Consider the following 25,519-nt stretch of genomic DNA (forward strand, 5'->3'; position numbering starts at 1 on the left):
ATGCTCTAAATTCCATTCCCCAGTCCCATCGGTTATCTTTTCTTTCATAGTTTCAACCTTCCCCTTCTCACCACCCACCCACTACTTCCTTCAATCTGTCACTTCCTTTAAAAAGCTTCCCTGAGGAAGCTGAGTTCTTCTCTAGGTCTTCACTCTTCTTCATCTAAAATACTGTTTTAAGATGGGGCAATTTTGATCCCCAGATTACCAATGTCTGGAGGCATTTTTGGTTGTGATAGATGAAGGGGAAGCATTTTTTTTTTAAACAACATATTGCAACTTTATTAGATTTTTCTATTTTACTGGCTGTTTGGACTCAACAAAGGCCTTAGTAACCTGTCACTTTAACATCTTCAGGTGTCAGCATACAGAACACAAAATCTGACTGGATGGCACCCATCAACCTGTCAAACAGAACAACCATTAACATCACAGCTGTGGTCATATAATGTTTTTATAATAATTCAATCACAAACATATTCAGTATCATGTGCAGGCTTTCTGCTGCTGCAAGACCTCATCCACGAAGTTTACCAAACCAGGCTTCGTTAATGACAGGTCCCAAAAGATGCCATGTGCAGGTAAGGCACACAGCAAGTGGGGCCAGAGATGCTGCAATGCACAACTCAGCTCCCTAAAACAAAGAATTATCCAGTTTAAAATGTCAATAGTACCAAAGCTGAGAGATCTTGCTCTAAAAACTAAATTTTTAAGGGAGCCTAGGTGGCTCAGTCCGTTAAGTGTCCGACTTTTGATTCTGGCTTAGGTCATGATCTCAGGGTCGTGAGATTGAGCCCAGCGACAGGCTCCATGGAGCCTGCTTAAGATTCCCTCTGTCCCTCTCCCTCTGCCCCCCGCCATAAAAAAACAGGGGCACCTGAGTGGCTTAGTCAGTTAAGCGTCCGACTCTTGATTTCCTCTCAGGTCATGATCTCAGGGTTGTGAGATCAAGCCTGGTGTCAGGCTCCATGCCCAGGCATGGAGCCTGCTTAAGATTCTCTCTCTGCTGGGGCGCCTGGATGGCGTAGTCCACTAAGTAGCAACTCTTGTTTTCAGCTCAGGCTGTGATCTCAGGGTTGTGGGATGGAGCCCCACATCAGGCTCCAAGTTCAGCATGGTTGCGGGGGGGGGAAGCACAGAGGGAGAGGGAGAAGCAGACTCCCTGCTGAGCAAGGAGCCTGATGAGGAGCTTGATCCCAGGACCCTGGGATCATGACCTGAGACAAAGGCAGACGCTTAACCGACTGACCCACCCAGGTATCCCAATAAATAAATCTTAAGAAAAGTTTCTCTCTCCCGCTCCCTCTGCCCCTCCCCCCTCTAAAAAAATAAAATTACATAAAAATAAATTTTTAGAAAAAGTCATGTACGGTTATTGTCTCCATTTCCTCATTTTTCAATGTTATCTGGCTTCGGGTCTCATCCATACACTGAAACAACTCTTAATACAGTATGCACTTTCATCCATTTTCCTGAAGAAGTTGATATTAACCACTCCTTCTTCTTAAAGTCCTCTACTTGAAAAGCAACAATGAAGACATGAAAGCAGAAAATAAATGAAACAGAAAATAGAGAAAAATCAATGAAACCAAAATATGATGCTTTGAGAAGACCAAGTGAACTAAAAACTTAGGTTCACACAAAAACCCGTGTGTAATTCTATAGAATTATTCATAACTGCCTAAATCAGGAGGAACCAAGATGTCTTTCAACAGATGAATGTATAAACTAACTCTGGTACATCCATAATGGAATACGTCATAGTGATTAAAAAGAACTACCTATTAATTCATACAATGACATGGATGAAACTTAAATACATTTTGTACAGTGAAAGAAACTAAACATAAAAGGAAGAGGGAGTGACTACAAAGGTGACTCATGGGAGGATTTTTAAGATAAGGAACTGTTCTATATGGTAATGGGGTAAGGAACACATAACACTATGCATGTGTCAAAACCCACAGAACTGTACATCACAAAGAATGAACTTTAATGTATGCAGATTAAATAAAAAAAACCAACCAGGAGTTTGGGGGGTTCCAGGATGGAATGCACACAATGTAAAAAGAATGTACTATATATAGCATATGCTATAACCTAAAAAAAGTATCTGGAATATATAAAGAACCCTTCCAACTCAACAACAAAAAGACAATTCAATTTTAAAACAGAACTATTTTTAGGACTTGGATACATGTTTCTCCAAAGAAGTTATACAAATAGCAGGTGAACCCACGAAGAGATGCTCAACATCACAAGTCGTTAGGGAAATGGTAATTAAAACCACAGTGAGAGACCAAAAACAAAAAATAACAAGTATTAGGGAGAATGTGGAAAAACAGGAATTCTTGTGCACTGCTAATGGGAATGTAAAATAGTATGGTTAGTGTGGAAAACAGTTTGGCAGGTCCTCAAAAAGTTAAACACAGAATATATGATCCAGCAATTCCACTCTTAGGTACATACCCAAGAGGAAGGAAAACATGTCCACACACAAACAGCATATGAATATTTACAGAAGCACTTAAACAACAGAAAGGCCTCTACATTGAAAACCGTAAAATATTGCTGAGAAATTATATAATAACAATATATAATAAAATAATAATGATATATAACAAATTAATAAAATAATGGAGACATTTTATCTATAGGTTGGAAGATTCAATACTGACATCAGTTCTCCCAAAACTGGTCTATAGATTCAACACAGTTTGGAGCGTCTAGCTGGGTTAGCTGATGGAGTATACAACTCTTGATCTTGGGGTCATGAGTTTGAGCCTCATGTTTGGCATAGAGGTAGAGATTACTTAAAAAAAACAGATTCAACATAATCCTAATCAAAATTCCAACAGATTTTGGGGCACCTGGGTGGCTTAGTCGGACGAGCATCCAACTCTTGATTTTCGGCTCAGGCTGTGATTTCAGGGTCGTGGGATCTAGCCGCATCCAGCTCCATGCTCAGTGGGGAGTCAGCCTGAAATTCTCTCTGTCCCTCTGCCCCTCCCACTGTGTACGTGCACATACACTCTCTCTCCCTCTCAAATAAATAAATCTTAAAAAAAAAATTCCAGTAGTTTTTTTAATAGAAACTGACAAGCTGATTCCAAAATTTAGATGGGAAGGCAGAAAGGATTTAGAATAGCCAAAACAGTTTGAAAAAGAACAAAGTTGGAAAAGTGACATTGATTTCAAGAATTATTATAAAGGTACACTTATCATGATAGTGTAGTATCAATAAAGGACAGACACATAGTTCAACAAAGAACAGAGTTCAAAAATAAACTCATATATATGGTGAACTTATTTTTGACAAAGGTGCAAAAGCAATGCTGGAAGAGAGAATAGCCTTTTCAATAAATGGGGCTGGAAAAATTGGATATCCATATGTAAAAAAACAATGAACTTGTGTCCATACTTCACACCATACACCCAAAAAAATTAACTCAAAATAGATCATAGACATAAATGTAAAACCCAAAACTATAAAACCCCAAAAGAAAACCTAGGAGAAAATCTTTGGGAACTTAGGTTAGGCAAAGATTTCTTAGATGTAACATCAAAAGCACAATCCATAAAAGAACAAATTCATAAATCAAAACTAAAAACTTCTATAAAACTTCTATAAAACACACTGTTAGTGAAAAGACAAGACATCTATTAGGAGGAACTCCTTGCAAAGCATAGGTGATGAAGGACTTGTGTCTAAAAAAAGCAAAGAACTCTTAAAACTGAACAATAAGAAAACAATCCTACTTTAAAAGAAGCAAAGACTTGGACCCTTGACCAAAGATGATATACAGAGGATTTTAAAAAATGCTTAATAGTATTAGCCATTAGGGAAATATAAATTAAAACCATAATAAAATACCACCATACACCAATCAGAATGGTAAAATAAGAAATAGTGATGATACCGAATGCTGCCTAAGATGCTGAGAAACTGGGTAATCTGTGCACTGCTGGTGGGAATATATAAATTTGGCAGTTTCTTATAAAACTAAATTCACATGTTGGAGGTTGGGAGGCAACTGTACTTTTGGGCATTTAAACCAGAGAAATGAAAACTTATATTCAAACAAAAACCTGTATATAAGTGTTCATATTTACTTTATTCATTATATCCTATAAATGCAAATAGCCAAGTGTTCATCAAAAGGCAAGACGTTAGGGCGCCTGGGTGGCTCAGTTGGTTAAGTGACTGCCTTCAGCTCAGGTCATGATTCTGGAGTCCCAGGATCGAGTCCCGCAATGGGCTCCCCGCTCAGCAGGAAGTCTGCTTCTCCCTCTGACACTCCCCCCTCACGCTCTCTCTCCCATTCTCTCAGATAAATAAATAAAATGTTAAAAAAAAAAAAAGGTAAAACGTTAAATTGTAATACATCCCTATCATGGAATACTTCTCAGTAATTAAAAGGAACTTAATATAGACAACAACTTGGAAGGATCACCTGAGAATCACACTGAGTGATAAAAGCCAAACTCAAAATGTTAAATACTATAAGACTCAATTTATATAACATTTTCTTGAAATAAAATTATGGAGATGGAGAATAGATTAGTGGTTGCCAGGAATTAGATAATGGGGTGGGGAGGAAGGAGGGAAGTGGGTGTGGTTATAAAGGGGTTAGTGAGATTGAACTTTGTGGTAATGGAACAGTTCTGTATCTTGATTATGGCGGTGGTTACATGAATCTACACATGATAAAATTGCACAGAAACACACACACACGAGTACATGTAAAATTGGTGACATCTGAGTAAGTTTGGTGGACTGTACCAAAGTCATTTTCCTGGTCTTGATATTATAATTATGCAAGATGTTATCATTGGTGGAAACTTTAGTGAAGGACTCTCAGGACCTCCCTCTCTCTCTATATATTTTTGCAACTTTCTGTGAATCTATAATTATTTCAAAATTGGAGGGTTTTTAAGAACAGGCAAAAAAACCTGAACAGACATTTCACCAAAAGATATTCAGATGGTAAAAAAGCACACAAAATTATAAATATATATACACATTATATGTATATATGCATGTAAATATAAATTAAGGAAACATAAAATAAAACCACAAGGAGATACTACTACACACCTATTAGAATGCCTAAAATTAAAAAAAAAAAAACTGACCATACCAGATGTTGATGACGATATCCAAATGTACATTTCCACTAAAAGGAATGTAAAAGGATACATCCACTTAGGAAAACAGTTTGGCAGTTTCTCATAAAGTTAAACTTATACCTGTCATATAATCCACCCATTCTGTTCCTAGGTATTTATCCAAGAGTAAAGGAAATATGTATCTACGTATGTTCACAGCAGCTTTATTTGTAACAGCCAAAACCTGGAAACAATCCAAAAGTCCATCAAGTGGTGAATGGATAAACAAATTGTGGTACATGCATACAATGGAAACTATTTTCCAATAAAAATGAATAACCTGATAAACTAACATGTAAGAATCTCAAAAATAAAGCCCACTAAAAGAAGTCAGACCCAGGGGCACCTGGGTGGCTCAGTTAGTTAAGCATCTGATCTGGGCTCAAGTCATGATCTCAGGTTTGGGAGATCAAGCTTCTCACTCAGCAGGGAGTCTGCTTGAGATTCTCTCTCTCTCCCTTTCCCTCTGCCTCCCCCACCCCTGCTCACTTGCTCTCTCTCAAAATAAGAATAAAATAAAGAAGTCAGAAGATGCCCCCCTCTCCAAGTGATGTCGTTTTGGAATACAGGTGATGTTGGTGGGGTGAGGTCCGGAGCCGACGACCAAGAAAGAATTCTTGAGATGTCTTTAGTGCAAAATGGTGGTTTTATTAAAGCACAGGGACAGGACCCATTAGTAGAAAGAGCTGCACCGGGGTCATGAGGAGGGGCCCATTATATACTCTCAAGTTGGGAGGGGGTTAGGGATAGCGTAAGTCTCTAAGGAATTTTGGAAGCAAGGTTTCCAGGACTTTGAGGGGGCTAACTATTGCTGGCAAAAGTTTATTAGACATTTATTACTGTCTAATAAAACCTTTAGTCAGGAGACCCTTCAGATGTATACAGGTGGGTCATATGCTTGGAGGATGAGTGCCAACACATATCTTGGGGGGTTTAGAGATAAAGGAAATTTCTAAAGGAATTTTTTAAAAGATTTTACTTATTTATTTGACAGAGAGAGACACAGTGAGAGAGGGAACACAAGCAGGGAGAGTGGGAGAGGGAGAAGCAGGCTTCCCGCGGAGCAGGGAGCCCGATGCGGGGCTCAATCCCAGGACCCTGGGATCATGACCTGAGCCGAAGGCAGACGCTTAACCACTGGGCCACCCAGGCGCCCCTCTTAAGGAATTTTTATATGTTAAAGTAGACTTACAGGATCCTGGGGGTTAGGCTAAGATTCTTTTGCCCTTAGCAAAGTATTAATATCGAGGCAGTTGAGTCCCTAGAGGACTGTCACTTGGCCTGTTTCAAGGACTTCTCAATGGGCTATAGGCAGTAGGAAATTTAATGATTTCTCTGCTGCCTTGTTTCCCACATCAAAAGTACGCACTCCAGGGGCAGCTGGGAAGTCAGTCAGTTAAGCGTCTGCCTTCGGCTCAAGTCATGATCCCAGGGTCCTGGGATGGAGCCCCGAATCGGACTCCTTGCTCAGTGGGGAGCCTGCTTCTCCCTCTGCCTGCCGCTCCCCCTGCTTGTGCTAACAAATAAATAAAATCTTAAAAAAAAAAAAAAGGTATACACTACATGATTTCATTTACATGATTTCTAAAGTGACTTCAGTGGTTGTCTGGGACAGGGGAAAGAAAGGTGAGTGGGAGGGAATGACCATTAAAGGGGCATAAGGAAACTTTTGGGGGTGATGGATATGTTCACTATCTTGAATGCAGTAAAAGTTTCATAGAGATATATGTGTCAAAACTTATGAGACTAGGGACACCTTGGTGGCTCAGTCGGTTGAGCATCTGACCCTTGGTTTCAGCTTGGGTCAAGATCTCAGGGTCATGGGATCAAGCCTGCCATCCTAGCATGGGGCCCCACGCTTAGTGCAGAGCCCTCTTGTCCCTCTCCCTCTGCTCCTCCCTGCCCCCACGGCTCTTACCACACTCTCTCTCTCTAAAAAATAAATAAATAAATAAAATCTTTTAAAAAAATTTCTCAGACTATACACTTTATTTTTTTTTTTTACATTTTGTCAGAGAGAGAGAGAGAGAGAGAACACAAGCAGGGGGAGCTGCAGGCGGAGGGAGAAGCAGACTCCCCGCGGAGCAGGGAGCTCGATGCAGCAGACTGATCCCAGGACCCTGGGACCATGACCTGAGCCGAAAGCAGATGCTTAATCGGGTGAACCACCCCGGCGTCCCAGACTATACACTTTAAGTAAGTACTGTTTATTATTGAAGGAGATCAGAATATACCACCCCAAAATATGCCACTTTGGCATAAGGATTATTTGAGCTGAAGGCAATTAAAAAACAGCAGACACAGGAAGAACCCTGCCCTCTCCCTTTCAGCCTAAAAGCAGGGCATAAATTTTTCCTTTGTAAAGGCGACATAAATTTCCATTTGTAAAGTGTTCGTTCCCCCTCTTCACTACCCTGAGAAGTACTCTTATCTGCATAACAAATCTTACTAAACAACCCTTATTTATCATACATTTCCTAGTCACCTTCCCACAACCACCACCCTCCTCCCCAGAAGCCCAAATGCTCCTTTTTAGTCTCTTCTCCACACTTTATCACTCTGGTAAAATGGTATATAAGCCTCCCAGATTCTTAGTAATGCCTGAAACATTTTATTAAACATCTTATTAATGCCTGAATCAACTTTCCTTCTCCCCACCTCCAAATCTGCTTCTTCTATCACAATTGACCTGAAATAATTCTAGCCGCCTTCCTCTCTTTACTCAACTGATAACAGGTCCTATTGATTTCTTTCCCCTAAACCTAGCTCACCTTTATTCCCACCTTGCCGTCTCTACTCCTCTGCCCTTATCATTTCTGATACATTTGCGGCCCCCACCCACCCAGCCCCACTCCCTCAATTCCTGCCTTAATCCATGATCCAACGTAGCCTAGTGATCTAAGCCACAAATTTGGTGTTTCTCCTCAGCTTCAAATCCTTCAATGGCTCCCTACAATCTTCATTCTAAAATCCAAATTCCTCATTATGACATAATAGGCTCTCCTCTGGCCAAACCTGGATACTATAGCCTGATCTTCAACCTTACCAAATTAAAGGACTCTCTAACTTGGGTCTTTGGATGTGGTCATCAATGAATCTGAAATACACTTCCTCCTTTATCTATCTAGGAAACTCATTCTACTGGATTCAGCTCAATGTAACCTCTTCTCTGACCTCTCAAATTTGTCATTTATGTGTTCAGAGGGCCTTCTCTGTACCTGTATTACATAGATATTGCTGCATATATTTAGATGTCCACTCCAATAAACTGAGCCATATTCACACATAATAATGATATAATAAATTTTATTAAAAGATTGAATGATTTTGTACACTCAGCTAATAGTCTTGAGTTCCCCTCCCTCCCAGTTATTCTAAGATCTTATACAATCTTCCTATCTAGTTTTTACTTTCTTTTTTTTTTTTTTTAAGATTTTATTTATTTATTTGACAGAGAGAGAGGGAACACAAGCAGGGGGAGTGGAAGAGGGAGAAGCAGGCTTCATGCTGAGCAGGGAGCCCGATACGGGGCTCGATCCCAGGACCCTGGGATCATGACCTGAGCCGAAGGCAGAAGCTTAACCAACTGAGCCACCCAGGCGCCCCTAGTTTTTACTTTCTCTTCCCAGTGCATATCCTTCTATTTTACTATTTAACAAATTCCAGGTTCCTTTCAAGCTAGCCTTAAAGACAAAGAATAAAACACTTAATGCTATTTTGAAAAATCAGGATTGCTTAACTAGATGACTGTCTTTATGCTTCTATATGCCTGCATAGCCATCTGATTCCACCTGAACCACACAAGGAACATGAATTCGCTGTCCCAAATAACCCACCCACCATTCACAGAAACCTATTAGCCATACTTGATTCAGTCTTTCTCTGTACTTACATGACCTCTCACGTCCACCCCAAGAACTCTGACAGAGCAAGAAAAAAGCAAGTGCCAGAAAAAGTAACTGCATAATAAAAGCTGCATTTACATTTTAAAGTTCCTCAACTGCTAACAAACTGTGGAGAGTAAGTGCAGAAGATTCTTTTAGTTGATCCTCTCCTCCCAGCCCCTCAATTTTCTCCTTCCTCCCTAATATATTTTCTTCCACGCATCTATCTATCCATTCTTCTCTCATGCAGCCATATGCTTCAGGGGAAGTCAACCACATCCTCAAGTCAAGGGATGGGCTTGGTTGGCTAAGAATAATTCCCTCAGTCTTTACCAGTGACTAATTTAGGAAAGGGAATGTAACCCAATTTTGGTCAATGAAATGAGAGGTTGTTTGTTGTAGGCTTCTTCTGGAACAGTCCTTCCTCACTCTTAAAAAGAAAACAGCCAAGTGTAGCCGTGTTTGTATCTCTTTCCCTCCCCCTACCAAATATATCAACCCCAAATATAACTATTTTGTATATGTTTAAACTAGAAGTTTTAAAATACTACTATTTCTTTCAAATAGCAATCAAATGATAAAAAGTCAATGAAGTTTCAAAAACAGTGATCAGCCAACATTTACTAGGTAATATAACAAAAGAGCTTTCTTGCCTTTGCTCTGAAAAGTAGAGTTCTGGTAAAGCTCAGAGATAACTGGGTGTGTGTAAAAGAAATAGGGAGCACACAAAGAGAAGCCCAAACGTCAGTACTGATCTTGAGAGATAAGAGTAGGTGACAGGTGGCAAAACGACCAAAATATCAAAGAAAAAACTGAATCGGTGTTAGTTGGCTATAGATGGTAGATCGATTTTACTTGGGATCTAAATTCAATCAAAGAGGGGCACCTGGGTGGCTCAGTCAGTTAAGGGTTTGCCTTCGGCTCAGGTCGTGATCCCAGGGTGCTGTGATTGCACCCCGCATCGGGGTCCCTGCTCAGTGGAGAGCCTGCTTCCTCTCCCTCTGCCTGCTGCTCCTTCTGCTTGTGTTCGCTCTCTCTCTGTCAAATAAGTAAAATCTTTAAAAAAATAAAAATAAAAATAAATTCAACCAAAGAAATAGTATATATATATATTTTGGAACATGTGAAAGCAAAATGGTAACTTCAAACAAACAAACAACAAAAAAACTGCCCTAACTAGTAATTTCACATTTTTTAAATTCTTAACTTCTCCCTCATTTAGGTTTAGAGCAATTTTGACAAGTCAAAAAATGCTTTAAATTTTAAATCATAAATGCAAAATAGCCTGCAAAGGTCAGACATCAGACCCTAATCAGGACAACACAGGAGGGAGTTGTCACAGAGAAGGGCCAAGTCCTCCTTACTGAAAACCTAGAACAACATGACCTCTTGACCTCCAGATCTGCAAGGAAGCAAAGAGGCCTAACAGCTAAATTTGGGCCTAGCACAGTTAGCTGTGCAGTACTTTCTTTTGGCCTGGCTCTAATACTGCTACCATTTAAAAATTTCTAGAACAGGCAGGAGTAGAAGCATCATCCCTCAAGCAGCCAATCTGAGCCAAAAGCAGGAATCTAGTCACAAGAACACACATGTAACTCGTCCGCCCTAGCCCACATATATTTTTTTTCCCCCAGGGGGAGTGGGAGAGGGAGAAGCCGGCTTCCCACTGAGCAGGGAGCGGGATGTGGGGCTCAACCCCAGGACCCTGGGATCATGACCTGAGCCGAAGGCAGACACTTAACGACTGAGCCACCCAGGTGCCCCAAGCCCACATATATTTTGATTCCATGTGCTCATCATGAGTCTTGGTTTCACCAAAGGAAAACCTGAATATTTCTGAATAATATTACTTAAAACTCTTTCTGGGGCGCCTGGGTGGCTCAGTCTTTAAGCGTCTGCCTTCGGCTCAGGTCATGGTCCCAGGGTCCTGGGATCGAGCCCCACATCGGGCTCCTGCTCCGCGGGAAGCCTGCTTCTCCCTCTCCCACTCCCCCTGCTTGTGTTCCCTCTCTCACTGTGTCTCTCTCTGTGTCAAATAAATAAATAAAATCTTAAAAAAAAAAAAAAACCAAAACTCTTTCTGAGAGGTAAGAGGCATCGTAGAAAGAGCCTAAATAAAAAAAACAGGGCTCAGGGTCACTTGGCTGGCTCAGTCGGTAGAGCATGCGACTCTTGATCTCAGGGTTGCAAGTTCAAGCCCCACGTTGGGTGTAGAGATTACTTCAAAAGAAAACAAAACAACACAAAAACAGGGTTCAAATGCCCTATCTTCCACTTTCTAGATAGACCTGGCATTTGGTTCCTCAGGTATAAAACAGAACTAAAACAAGGGCACCTGGGTGGTTCAGTCAGTTAAGCATCGGGCTTTTGGTTTAGGCTGGGGTCATGATCTCAGGGTCGTGGGATCAAGCTCAGCAGGGAGTCTGCTTGAGATTCTCTCTCTCCCCCTCTTTCTGCACCACCTCCCCCCTTGCTAGCTCTCTTTCTCACTCTCTAAAACAAATAAATCTTTAAAAACAAATGGAAATAACACCTACCTCTTCAGATTATCTTAAGACTTACACATAAAAATACCTTGCACATAATAGGTACTCAATTAAATTAAGTATTTATGTAATAGAACAGAAACAGTTCTATAGACCTAATAGAACACAAACATAAAAAGGAAGTTACAAAATTGATCAAAATTATACGCTGTGCAAAAACAACTCTACAATTTTCAAGAAGAAATCAAGCAACTTTCTAGAGAAGAAGAAAGAAATAGGAGTCAGAGTTCCTGGGTCTTTGTTTTGCGACTAACTGGTTAAATGACCCTGGGCAAATAAACTTGAACCTCAATATCCTCTCTTATAAAATGAAAGAATTATTAGCCAAAAACTACTCTGTGCTTTTTAGCAATGTCACACAAGATCGCAACAAACATGAATCTAGAACCTAGACCTAGCTCAGCAGTACCTCAAAATAGTGTTTATAAATTGACTCAAAAGAGAAAGACTGTTAAACAACATGTGGCTGTCAGAGGCAGTTCAGATAAATGGGTAGAGTGAAAGGTTTCACACTGACACTGAAAAAAGATGAATAAAATTAAAGATGATAAACCTGTTATTAACATACAGAGTGAGGAATATAAAATAGGTAGAGCATAATGAGAATGACCAGTGAGGAGGCATGGTATAGATGCAAGGAGCAGGAATCAAAGATGCCCTTGCTTGTGACTTTCAAAAATGATTTGGGGGAGAATAAAATTTGAAGAGAAAATTTCATAAATCCAAACAGGTGGTGACCAAGATTTGAGTTTGGTCACAGAGCAGAGAAAAACAGGGAGATACAACTCATTTTCAAGAAGTGACAAAATTTAGGAACCAAGTAACCCAATAAAAGATAGCAATAAAGTAATCCAATAAAAAATAATTTTAAACAAATGTATTAAAACTACAGACATGGGCACCTGGGTGGCTCAGTTGTTAAGCGTCTGCCTTCGGCTCGGGTCGTGATCCCAAGGTCCTGGGATCAAGTCCCACATTCCCTGCTTGGCAGGAAGCCTGCTTCTTCCTCTCCCACTCCCCCTGCTTGTTCCTGCTCTTGCTCTCACTCTGTCAAATAAACAAATAAAATCTTAAAAAAAAAAAAAAAAAACCTACACACATAAGGAAATATGGCCTGAATAACAAGAACATCTCTATGACCTAACAGTTTTAATATAATCAGAATTATGAAGCCATTTCCTAAAACTCTGTTTTTCAAACTAAAGGTTTGAACAACTGTTTAATATAATGAAAAAGAAAATGTCAAGGTAATGTCACAGAATAGAGGTAAATGCTGCTTTATATGAAACTTCTATCTCAGTTTGTGTATAAACATGTATGCTTGTGTTAGGATGAAACATAAAATGCATTTCTTACTCTTTTTGCATTACAGCCAAAAAAGTTTCAAAACTTTATATTATGGAAGTTTTCAAACATAAAGCAGGTAGTATTATAAGAAGTCCTCATATATCATTTAGCTTCAACAATTTCTGGATGTCATTTTTTTCCTGAATGTCATTTTTATTGAACAACCCTCTACTGAAAGGATGCGAAAACTATAAAGTAGTATTAATATCAGAGAAAATCAAAGTTTCCTTAAAACTTTTATATTGCAATAAAAAAAAGAAAAATTAACATTTAGATGAAACTTTCTATATTTTCCCCAAAGCCTTTCCAATTATAAAGGACAAGGTTAATACTTATATTCCTTTAGTATTCAATATGATCTCACAAATGTCAAGATGTAAGATAAAAAATTTCAGATCTTGTTTGCTCTGAAATGTTCACAAATCAAAAGACTACATGTCAATTATTTTTGTCAGTTAATCACTATAAATTACATAGTAGGATTAAAAATCTAGTCTTGGGGAGCCTAGGTGGCTCAGTCAGTTAAGCGTCTGCCTTTGGCTCAGGTCATGATCGCCGCATCTGGTTCCCTACTCCGCGGGGAGACTGCTTCTCCCTCTGCCCCTCCTCCCACTGTTTCTCTCAATCTCTCTCTCTCAAATAAATAAAATCTTTAAAAAAATAATAAATAAATAAATAACAAAAAAGTAGTCTTAAAATTAAGACCAAGTCCTCTAGTTTCATTTCATCACAAATCTAAAAGTTCAAGAGAACTGACAATACTTAATAAATATTATACTGATAAAGCAATATGATAAAACATTAATATTTCAAAAATAATTTCAAGCTCAGGGAGCCCAGGTGGCTCAATCAGTTAAGTGACTGACTCATGATCTCAGCCGAGGTCTCAATCTCAAGAGTTATGAGTTCAAGCTCTGTGCTGGGTGCCGAGCCTACATTAAAAAACAAATAATAATAATAAATAATACCATCAAGCCCTTAAATTACTAAGCAGTAAGTGAATTTTTCTGACCCCATAGTCAGAAAACATTTTAAAAATTAAGAAATACCAGGGCACTTGGGTGGCTCAGCTGCCTGGGCCTCCAACTGTTGGTTTCCCCCGGGGTCAAGGGTCTTGGAATCGTGGGACCAAGCCCCACCTCAGGCTCCGCCCTCCATGTGCTCTCTCTCTCTAAATAAATGATAATCTTTTTTTTTTAAGATTTTATTTATTTATTTGAGAGAGAGAAAGACAGAGAGAGAGTGAACACTGGGAGAGGGAGAAGCAGGCCTCCCACTGAGCGGGAGCCTGACGCAGGGCTCAATCCCAGGACCATGGGATCATGACCCGAGCCGAAGGCAGACGCCCAACGACTGAGCCACCCAGGCGCCCCAAATAAATTATCTAAATAAATGGATAAAATCTTTAAAACTTTTTTTAAATACCTACTTTTAAAAAAAGATCTATTTATTTGAGAGAGAAGGTACAAGTGGGGAGATGGGCAGAGGGAGAGAATCTTCAAGTAGACTCCCCACTGAGCACAGAGTCCAATGCACATCTCCAGGTCTCCAGGGTTCGACCCCACAACCCTGAGATCATGATCTCAGTTGAAACCAAGAGTCCAACGTTTAACAGACTAAGCCATCCAAGCACCCCTAAAAAATACTTACTTAAAAGCATACCAAAAGATCAGTTCACTTCTTATTTATGTACACTAAGTCACCTCACCATCCCACTACTAATTAAAGAGAGAAATGGGTTTTGTAAATCAGAAATAGCACAACCAATTTTTATATTCTGTTTATTTGCTAAACCAGTTTTTGTTTATTTTTTAAAAGATTTTTATTTACTTATTTGAGAGAGCTTGCCCAAGCATGCAGGGCAGAGGGACAGAAGAAGGAGAGAAGCAGACTCCCTGCTGAGCCCTGAGCCTGATCCCAGACAGGAGATCACTAACTGAGCCTACCAGGAGCCCAGCTAAACCAGTTTATTTATTTTTTTTTAAATTACATGCAACAGCAAATCCTATTAACTTTATAATGCTATTTTATTTTGTTGTTGTTTTAAGTAGGTTCCACACCCAGCAAGGAGCCTAATGCAAGGTTAGAACTCAAGACCCCAGATCCAGACCTGAGCTCTGGATGCTTAACCAACTGAGCCACCCAGGCGCCCCTCATAATGCCATTTTAAAACATTTTTCCTATCCTAATCTAACAACTTAAGGAACTTAAAGAGTTTCTGAATGTCATTTTTTAAACTATTATGGAAATTTTAAAACATACAAAAAATACAGAAAATGTTACAATAAACTCTCATATAGCCATCATCTAAATTCAACAATTTTTTTTAAAGAGTTTATGTATTTATTTGAGACAACGTTCATGCACAAGCGGGGTGGGGGAAGGGGCAGAGGGAGAAGACTCCCTGCTGAGCAGGCGGGAGAGTGGCTCAATCCCAGGACCCTGAGACCATGACCTGAGCCGAAGGCAGATGCTTAACCAACTGAGCCACCCAAGGGCCTCAACAATCTTTTTTTTTTTTAGTTTACTTTTTCTTTTTAAGTAATCACACCCAAGGTAGGGCTTGAACTCACAACCCCGAGATCGAGAGTCATATGCTCTTCCAACTGAGCCAGGCAGGTTCCCCTAGCTTCAACAACTTTTGAATATCATTTATTTCCCGTCATTTTTATTTAACAACGTTTTTAATTTATTTTTTAAGATTTTACTTATTTATTTGACACAGAAAGAGAGAGTGAGAGCAGGAACACAAGCAGGGGGAGTGGGAGAGGGAGAAGCAGGCTTCCTGCCGAGCAAGGAGCCGGATGCGGGGCTCAATCCCAGGACCCTGGGATCATGACCTGAGCTGAAGGCAGATGCTTAACGACTGAGCCACCCAGGCGTCCTTAACAACCTTTTTTAAAACAATACTGAAAAATATTTACATTTAAGTACAACTCACAAACTGTCCATTAAAGTGTTCTGGCCAATGATTAATTACCTTGATGGAAAAAAATGTTTTTAGAAATCTTTTTTCATGTGATATAAATTAACATTACTGAAAAGTTATTACTCAATATTAATTTCAAAGCTCATTTAATCCTATTTTCTAATTAAAATAAACAGCAAAGTTGATAAAAATTTACCAGAGGGGCACCAGGGTGGCTCAGTCAGTTAAGAGGCTGCCTTTGGCTCAGGTCACCATCTCTGGATCCTGGGATAAGCCCACGTCAGGCTTCCGGCTCAGCAGAGAGTCCGCTTCTCTCTCTCTTTCTCTCCCCCTCTGCCCCTCCCCACCGTTGGTTCTCTCTCTCTCAAATAAATAAATAAATAAAATTTAAAAAGAATTTTACCACAGAGCTTAGAAATATAAAAATTATTTTAAGACACTGAAAATGTATTGAAAAAAATTAAAACTGTCACCTGCTTCTGTAACATAAGACATATCCAAACTTTACATCTTGTAGGAAAATGGAGCGTTCAAAGTTACTTCTCCTGTGTACCAGGGATTTTCTGGCTTTCGTAGACATGTAGTTCCTTTGCACACAGCATATCAACATAACTAGAACTGACCCAATGATTAAATTTCAGGTAGCAACTGAAAGAAAGTTGACAGACCATACTACTCAAATCTTACAGGTCCAATTGTTCCTCTCTTCTAAAGTCTACTGAATTCTGGCAAGCAGGTGAGAGCCATGCATTATAATTATTTAAACATTATCTGAAATGCTAAAATATATGCAGATGCATACTACATTTGAGTTAAAATTATGGCTATTAAAATGCTTACTCCTGCTTGTGACTCTCCTAAAGCCTCCATGAACAAACTCACTCCTCTTGAATTCCACTGTTACTTGAACCTCATATGGCATGCCTGGGCAAATTTGATGACTTGGATTTTGTTTTAGAAGCCAGGCTTACTGCCAAGTCTGCCGTGTCTACTCCCCTGACCCACCAGGACAGCTTTAGACAACACCTCCCTTCTTTATGTTACTGCTGTGAGCAGTCAAACTGCAGCTTACTATCAAATGAGGCTCAACCTACTCGGGTTTCCTATCTCTTAAGAGTAATAGGACTGACTTCACCTTATTATGGTTTCCTCAACCCCACCTCTTATTTAAAATAAAACATCACCATACTGAATCATCAACTACTCAATACTAATAAGGAAAGTAGAGGACGCATTAAACTTCACGATCGGTAATACAACTGCTTCTCTTCTCTTAGTAGGCTTCCATTTTATGTATCACTACTTTATTACATTCTCTAAAGAAAAACACTTTTCACATTTTCTTACCAAAAATGTCTTTATGATCACACTTCATTGAAAAAATAAAGAGCAAAACTCAAAAGCAGAGCTTGGGGGCGCCTGGGTGGCTCAGTTGGTTAAGCAACTGCCTTCGGCTCAGGTCATAATCCTGGAGTCCCGGGATCGAGTCCTGCATCCGGCTCCCTGCTCGGCGAGGGGCCTGCTTCTCCCTCTAACCCTCCCCGCTCTCATGTACTCTCTCTCTCTCTCATTCTCACTCTCTCAAAATAAATAAATAAAAATCTTTAAAAAAAAAAAAAAAGCAGAGCTTGGGATATGCCCTCAATAAAAATACATACAATTATTGGCAAAGTTTACTGGCTGTCACAGAAAGGCAAGTCATAACAATATGCTGATTCTACAATTTACCTTAAATTAATACCTTAAATGCCCTTAAATGCTGAAGATACAGGCCTCACAAGACTCACAATTTCTTGGCCATGTACATAATACCCAAGTTTTAATTTTTGTATCATGTAATATAACTACTACAGTATTACCTCTACTAAATTTAGAAAATATGCCAAAATGTCCCTTTTGTATTGGCAAATGGGAAAACCTAAGAAAACACAGGTATAGCAGGTATAGCAATGCTCTTCCATTGATGAAATTTTAACGCAACATATGACACCTCCATCACAAAATTCTAATACCCCCAGGGGCATCTACCCCTATCAGGAAGTACCAAAGAAACAGAATATTAGGGGCGCCTGGGTGGCTCAGTCATTAGGCATCTGCCTTCGGCTTAGGTCATGATCCTAGAGTCCTGGGGTTGAGCCCCACATCATCGGCTCCCAGCTCTGCAGGAAGCCTGCTTCTCTTTCTCCCACTCCCCCTGCTTGTGTTCCTTCTCTCGCTGTGTCTCTCTCTCTGTGTCAAATAAATAAATAAAATCTTAAAAAATAATAATAATAAAATTTTAAAAAGAAACAATATTAAATTACTCTTCCAAGTGAAATACTGAAATATCTGTCAGTGACTCAATCACCAGATACATATTCTCACTGCATTCAAGTCTAAAAAAGCTGACCTATGGTATGAAAGTAAGGCTCAGCAGTAATCATCTCCTCCTATACACTACCTAATGCGCTACACACAAACACACCATTAAATTTCTACAGGAAACCATAGAAGCAACTTCCCTTTTTTCATACTGATTTAAATATCCAATTATACTTAGTATGGTTAGCAAATCAACCAACTTTCCCACCATACTAACAGTTTAATTCCAGAAAGGAGAAAAACATAAAGGCAAGTGATCTTCAGTACTTTTATTTAGTAAAATAAGAAATGAGGTTAACACTGAAATGAATAACAGAAGAAGTTAGAGTAAAAATGTCTAAGACAAATATTACAACTTCTCTATGCAAGGTTTAAAATAACTGGATCTCCTATCTGCCCCTATTCAGTGTTTTAGTTTAGCATAGAGAAAAGGGTCTAGGAAACAAGAGGAAATAAAAAATAACCTATCATCAGTGTGTGTGTGTGTGTGTGTGTGTGTGTGTGTGTGTGTGTGTGTGTGTGTGTGTGTGTGTGTGTGTGTGTGTGTGAAGAAATGTTAACTAACAGCACTTAATGAGCACTACTGGACCAATGCTAAGAGCTTTAAATACATTATCTCACTTGACATAGATAAAACAAAAACTTTGAGTAAAAATTATCAATAGAAACTGAAAAGTGAGAAAATTATCTGAGACAGTTAAATTATAAAAAACACATGAATCAGGATGCCTAGGTGGCTCAGATAGATGGTTAAGCAAGCGTCTGCCTTTGGCTCAGGTCATGATCGCAGGGTCCTGGGATAGAGTCCTGCGTCAGGCTCCCTGCTCAGTGAGGAGCCTGCTTCTCCCTCTGCCTCTCTCTTTCTCTCATGAATAAATAAATAAAATCTTAAAAAAAAAACAAACACGAATCAGATTTTAAAGCATTAAACAAAGTAAGAACGCTACAAATTAAACACTTTTATGATCATCTAGGAAAAGTTCCTCAGATTTACATAGGAAAAAGTTGTGTATTAAAGTGATATCCAACAAAATTACACATCTTATCCTAAAGCAAATTTCTTACAAAAATACATACTGTATCTAAGATATTTCTCCCCTCTTAAAAAGCAGCAGTAGAAAAGATACTATGCAGTTAGTATATGGCACACACTCCTTCCAGTGACTCTCATTCAGGACTAGAAAGTCAATATTTAATAATGGACCAGCCCTGAGAGTCAAACTTTGAATTTGAAAAGATTATTATAACATCAAACTAAATTAGAGATACACAATCAGTACCCTCAAATAAAGCACCAGAAGCTGCCCTTTATAATGGCAAATAATGTTAGTGAAAGGCATTAAACACTTACCAACTTAAAATTTTCTATTTACTACTGAAGTATATCTTCATTTTGAAGCAAGATATTAAGAAAATTTAAACAAAATAGTTTGATTCATTTTTAACTGAAAAAAATCAAAACTAGCCTCACTGCTAAGGACTCCAGGGTCTTAAATTTTCTTTAATGGAAAAAAATCTCAAAACACCTCCCAAAGCAATAATCTTAAAAACTCAGTCATAAAGGTATCCGACATTATCAAGTATCAAAACATCTAATTTGTACTTTAACAAGCTTTCTCTTAGAACATTCACTAAATTCAGCCCCTCTGCTTATCCTCAATTCCCATCCATTATCCCTTCCTCCAAATATTTTTCAAAAATCTTCTGTATGGAAATTTACATGTGATACAAATACTCTCAAACCCTCAAAGAGATGGAAAACCTTCAGCGCCAAATTACCTAGATCTGCTATCTTATGGGACTGACCACTAAAAGCCAAAGAATTGAAACAAGTCTCATCAACTTCCTCTCCCACAAAAAAAGTGAGCACTGACTCAAAACTTAAGCGGTATTTATTCATTAATTCAACAAATACTGGGTGCCCACTTATGTTAAAGGCACTATGCTAGGCATCGATCATACAACTATGAACAAGATATAGACATCATCCCTGCCTTCATGATACCTTTGATCCAGTAAGGAAGAAAATCCATAAACATGTAAACACACTGATATAACCCCATACTGATCTTAATTCTGCGAAGCAATTTTATTCTCATGGCTCACTTTACTGCCTATTACCATCCTAAAAGCATGTCAGTTAATCTACTTGTTCCTTCAAACTACACACGCATAGAGGCACCTGGGTGGCTCAGTTGGTTAAGCGACAGCCTTTGGCTCAGGTCTTGATCCCAGGAAACAAGAGAAAATAAAAAAGAACCAAGTCCCCTGTTTGGGCTCCCTGCTCATCGGGGCGCCTGCTCCTCCTCTCCCTCTGCCTCTCACCCTGCTTGTGCATGCATTCTTGCTCTCTCTCTTGTCAAGTAAATAACTAAAATATTCAAACTACACACTCATAATTATGCTTATTAAAATGAAAACCAATTTTGTGAACAAATAATTTTGAATATATAACACATCCTTCTCAGTAGAATTTTAAAATTAGCTGCTAAGTGTTCATAGCAGCACTATTCACAATAACCAAAGGCAGTTAACAGCCCAAGTGTCCATCAATGGAGGAATGGATAAACTGGGGTATATATACAACAGATTATTCAGCCATAAAGACGAATGAAGTAATGATACATTCTACAACATGTATGAACCACGAAATACTATGCTAAGTGAAAGAAGCCAAACACCTCTGTATGATTCCATTTACACGAAATATCCAGAATTGCTAAATCCATACAAACAAATCCCAGATTAGGGACTGGGCAGCCAGGAAGTGGGAGGAAACAAGGGAGAATGAGAAACAACTACTTAAATAGGTCTGGGGTTTCCTTCTGGAGTGATGAAAATGTTTTGGAACTAGATAGAAGAGGTTGCACAACATTGTCAATGAACTAAATGCCACTGAATTGCTCACTTTAAAATGGGTATGTCATGTGTATTTCACCTTAACTGGGGGGGGGGGACCCTTTAAAAAACATAGGTATCCCAATATTTTAAAGTGGACTTTTTATCAAATAAAACTGCTCAAGTTTAAATTTGGGAATTTCATTTATAAGTTTCAAACTTTAACTCCTTCTAGATCCATTTCAATATCAAAATGGTTTTTGGGGTTTCATGGTAAAAATCATTTCTTAAAAAGCTGTTTTCGTAGCTCTTAAATGTTATCCATTTTTTTGGATGTACATACAATTCCTACTTACATAAGGATACTCCTTTATTGATCATGAATTTGGTATATAACATGCTTTAATCAAGTCTGTGCTCAAGAAAAGTCTGCGGATATCACCAACTGTTTATTTTTTTTTTTTAAGATTTTATTTATTTATTTGACAGAGAGAGACACAGCGAGAGAGGGAACACAAGCAGGGGGAGTGGGAAAAGGAGAAGCAGGCTCCCCGCTGAGCAGGGAGCCCAACGCGGGGCACGGGGCTGGATCCCAGGACCCCGGGATCATGACCTGAGCCCAAGGCAGACGCTTAACGACTGAGCCACCCAGGGGCCCCTGTTTATCTTCTTTATAATAAAAATACTCATTAAAAAGGTCTGTTTTTATTAAATCCCAATAATCTAAACACACAGTTCATTGCTACTCTCTCCACAAATGCCACTTTTCCCATTTCTACCTGTGTTGTAACACATACCACCATGCAGTCAGCCTGGGGGCATAATTGTTTGGGTTATGTGTCCCCCTCCCATTTCCCAAGCTCCTTGAGGGGCCTCAGGCCTTTTTTGCATCCAACACAACACTACAAAGTACCTAACAGTATCTTCAACCTAAAAGGTGCTCAAACAACGCTTGTGGAACTGAAATAAACTCAGGCAACAAATAACTTGTAAATTACTATGTTGAAAAAGACAACATATAAATACTAAAAGGGCTGATAAGACAAATACTGTCCAAAAAATCCTTTAGTTTTCACGTTCAGATATGTTTTTCAGTGCAATGGGACATCAATATGATCACGAAGTAATTCATCTAATACCCAGAAAGAATAAATAGGGATTAGTCTTATCCATCTCTCTTTTGAAGTTCGCCTGCATATACAATAGGGAAACTGAACTTAATGAAGCACAGTATTCCAAACCAGGTCACAGGAGAGCTCTAAGTCCCCAGCCATCCTGTTTCTATTTCCTGATTGGTCTGACCTCCAAGCATTATGGTGCCCAATCTTCCCAATTCACGATCTCCTCTAAAACACCTTCTGCGGTGAGCTTTTAATTAAAATAAAGACTGAGTGCCAGAACTTTCTAGAATTATGAACAAGGCACCCCACTTTTTTTAATCTTCCGAAACATTTTGCTCAAGAAAAGAAATCCAGTTTTCAAAAAGTCCCGTTATAGTTACACTTCGAATTAAACGTGGGCCATAAACTTGGACAAGTGTTAACCCAATGGCACTACTCTCCTAACAAAGTAGATTTAAACAGACATGTGCACGAATTTTTGAGAACTCCTACATCTCAAGCATGTGCACCTTTCAAATAAAAAATGTTAAAAACCTGGGATAGATGAAAAGCCAAGTGCGCTTACACTTCACAGGGACAGCTTTTTCTCCGCACCACGCTGGCAAAGCAGCGACAACCAGACGCCAGTTGGGCAACGGCCCCGACCCTCGGCCTCCAAACCGCAGGCGTCCACTAGCCACAAGCGTCCCGGAGTCGAGTTCCCCACTAGTTCGCTTCCAGCCAAGCCCGCGTCCACTTCCACGTCGCTGCGACCCACACGCCTCTTAAGCAATTTAAATCCGCTCTTCACTCACCGCACGCGCGCACACACACACACACGGTGTCACTAATCCCGGGACAACCAAGGGACGAGGGAAGGGACGAGCTCGTGCGAACCAGGAGAGGAGGGGACGCTCCCCGGTCCCGCCCGGCCCGGCACCCACCTGCAGGCCGCAAGCCCGAGGGCGGCGGCGCCGGCGCCCCGTCCTCGCCAAAGACGAGTTTGAAGTCGAGCTCGTCGTGGGCGCCACAGTTTGCAGTAGTCATCGGCGTGGCCCAGGGTGCTGCGGCTCCTCCTCTGGCTGCGGCGGCGACGGAGGCGGCGGCGGCGGCGGCGGCAGCTCCTCAGCGCCGCTTCATGCCGGGACGCACGGGCCAGGAGGTCGTGGCTCCGCGGCAAAGTTTCCGGGCGGGGACCGTGACACCGAGCGTTCCGTTCCAAACTCGAGAGCTGGCCGCGGGCCGAGTCGCACCAGGAGCCGCCGCCACAGCCTGTCGCTACTGCCTAAACCGCCACGGTCGCCTTAGCCGATATTCCCCGCCCCCCAACAGCCGCCGCCGCCGGCGCGCTGCCGCGCCGTGTAGCACGCCTAACCCCGCCCCCTACCGCGCGCCCATCCGACCGTGCTGCCCATCGGCCACTGGCGCCCCTGCTCGCCCAACGGCTCCGCCCCTTTCGCCGGCCTACCGCGTGATTCCCTCTCTGGGAGGAGGAAGTCACGTGCACAGAGTTGGATGGCCCCACTAGCTCTTGGGATTTGTAGTTTGGCCGCTATTCTCTGCTTAACTTCTAAACCAGGGCCCTCTCAGTTGGATTGAGTGCAATCCAATCCACCCGCCAATCGAAGATCCCTTTCCTTATTGGGCAGAGCTCACGTCGAGTGGGGTTATGGGTTTGGTGACGGGCGGCTGAAATGTTGCTCTGATGGCTGAGTTTGGGGACGGTGTCAGGGCCGGGGAAGGTTACGTGAACGCCACTCACACGCTCATGCCGCCACCCCAACCCTAATGGCGGAGTCTAGCGAAGGCAGGGCCGGGCCGAGCCTCCGGCTAAGGTGGGGCGGAGCCGGAGGAGACCTGCGCAGCCCGAGGAGTCCAGAGTCTCAGCTCCTCAACAATGCAGACCCACCCCTTCGGGGCGGGGCCCGCGTCGGGTGGCTGCGCCTTTGTCTGTCCCTACGAACTGGCAGCTGCTCTCTGGAGGACAGCCGGCGCGTTCGAGGCCTCGGCAAAGCCCCACCAGCAAGGTCGGTCCATTGCTGGAAGTCGAAGCCGATTGAACCAGAAAGCCCGTCGTGAACTCGCACCACTCATGGGCTCGATGACCTCAGCATCCCGGTGCACATCCGTGAAAGCGGGAGGACCCCCTACCCAAACTGAGTGGTTGTTAATGGAGAGGAAGTGACACTGTGTCTGAAGAACTGTTTTTCGCTGTCGGTCCCTCCCCAGCGCGCCTCTCTTCCCTTGAGACTCAGGACGACTCCTCCTGGGCCTGGGGTGGCGGCCGTGCCAGGGGACGCTGAGCCTGGCTTGTTTACTTAGGGCTCCTTCAAACGCAGGGTGGACCAGGAGCTGGGAAAAGTAGCAGTGACCTACTTCCCTAGCTCCAGGCCCCACAGGGCATAGTATCTCTAGAAGCAAGTTGCTGTAGGAACTCATGGCACTAGGTCTAGAAGCTTGGGTGCAGGTGCAAGGGCCCAGGCACTCACCCACAAAAAGGCGAAGAGGACAAAGTGGAATGCTTTGTAGAAAGGTCTCAATATATGGACTGATACCTGAGCTACCAGGGAGCCCTAAGGAAGGCCTAAGTAGGCTTTGGGTCAGGAGGACAGGTAATGTCCAGAGTAGATGAGATGTTCATCTTGGATTGGTACATCCCTGAGGTCAGAAAATTTTTCCTGCTCAATGCTCTGTACACATACCTGAGCTGGACCTAGAGAAGCAGAGATAAATTAGTCTCCCTTCAGGGGTTGGGGAGAGGAGGCCAGCAAGTCTATAATCACTGTGCAAAGAGATTAGGGATGTGCCAGGATCTCCAGAAAGTTTCATAATCCCCCAGGGTTGCAGGGCCTCCACAGGGCTGAGTTAGGAATTGGAATGATAGCTGAGAGGTGAGGAAGATGATTCCAGGCAGAGGACAGATTTCCAAGAACTTAGAAATCAGAAAGCACAGGCAGTGAGCAGAAGCCAAAGGTAAGGCCAGATGAATGGGAAGAGTGCTATAGGCCACTGCAAAGTATCTAGACTTTATCCAGAGGGCAGTAGGGAGCCACGGAAGGATTTAGAGCAAGGAACTTACATATTCAGAAATCTGGGGGAGGGGGAGGTTAGGGACAGAAGAAAATAACGGGTCAAAGAGAGGGAGTAAACAGCATTGTGTGGGCAAAATATCCTCCTAATGAGCAATTTCAGGATGTGTTGTCCCCCTGCCTAGACCTCCCCCCAACATACTTCCCTAGGTTATCATCTGGATTGAGAAAACGGACCTTTATCTATCCCCTCTGCCCTCCAAACCAGGGGCTCAACTAGCCAGCCGGGGGGGGGGGGAATGCAAGAGGGAGACCT

At 41.3% G+C, this 25,519-nt stretch overlaps 1 protein-coding gene across 5 annotated transcripts in view; it reads right to left on the reverse strand.

Moving 5' to 3' along the window:
* The window catches only part of NFATC3 (nuclear factor of activated T cells 3), a 129,109-nt gene extending 105,599 nt beyond the window's left edge, over nucleotides 1-23,510 (reverse strand). For 3 of the 5 annotated variants that reach the window (XM_027617561.2, XM_027617558.2, XM_027617559.2), the window contains exon 1: nucleotides 23,119-23,510. In XM_027617561.2, the coding sequence (XP_027473362.1) occupies nucleotides 23,119-23,221 (103 nt within the window). In that variant the 5' untranslated portion in view covers nucleotides 23,222-23,510. Of the gene's footprint in view, nucleotides 1-5,141; nucleotides 5,178-23,118 lie in introns of those variants that run through there. The other 2 variants (XM_027617557.2, XM_027617560.1) reach the window with 2 other exon arrangements.
* Between the last annotated feature and the right edge of the window lie 2,009 nt (nucleotides 23,511-25,519).

This window comes from Zalophus californianus, chromosome 17 (genome assembly GCF_009762305.2).
Source record: "Zalophus californianus isolate mZalCal1 chromosome 17, mZalCal1.pri.v2, whole genome shotgun sequence".
NCBI lineage: Eukaryota > Metazoa > Chordata > Mammalia > Carnivora > Otariidae > Zalophus > Zalophus californianus.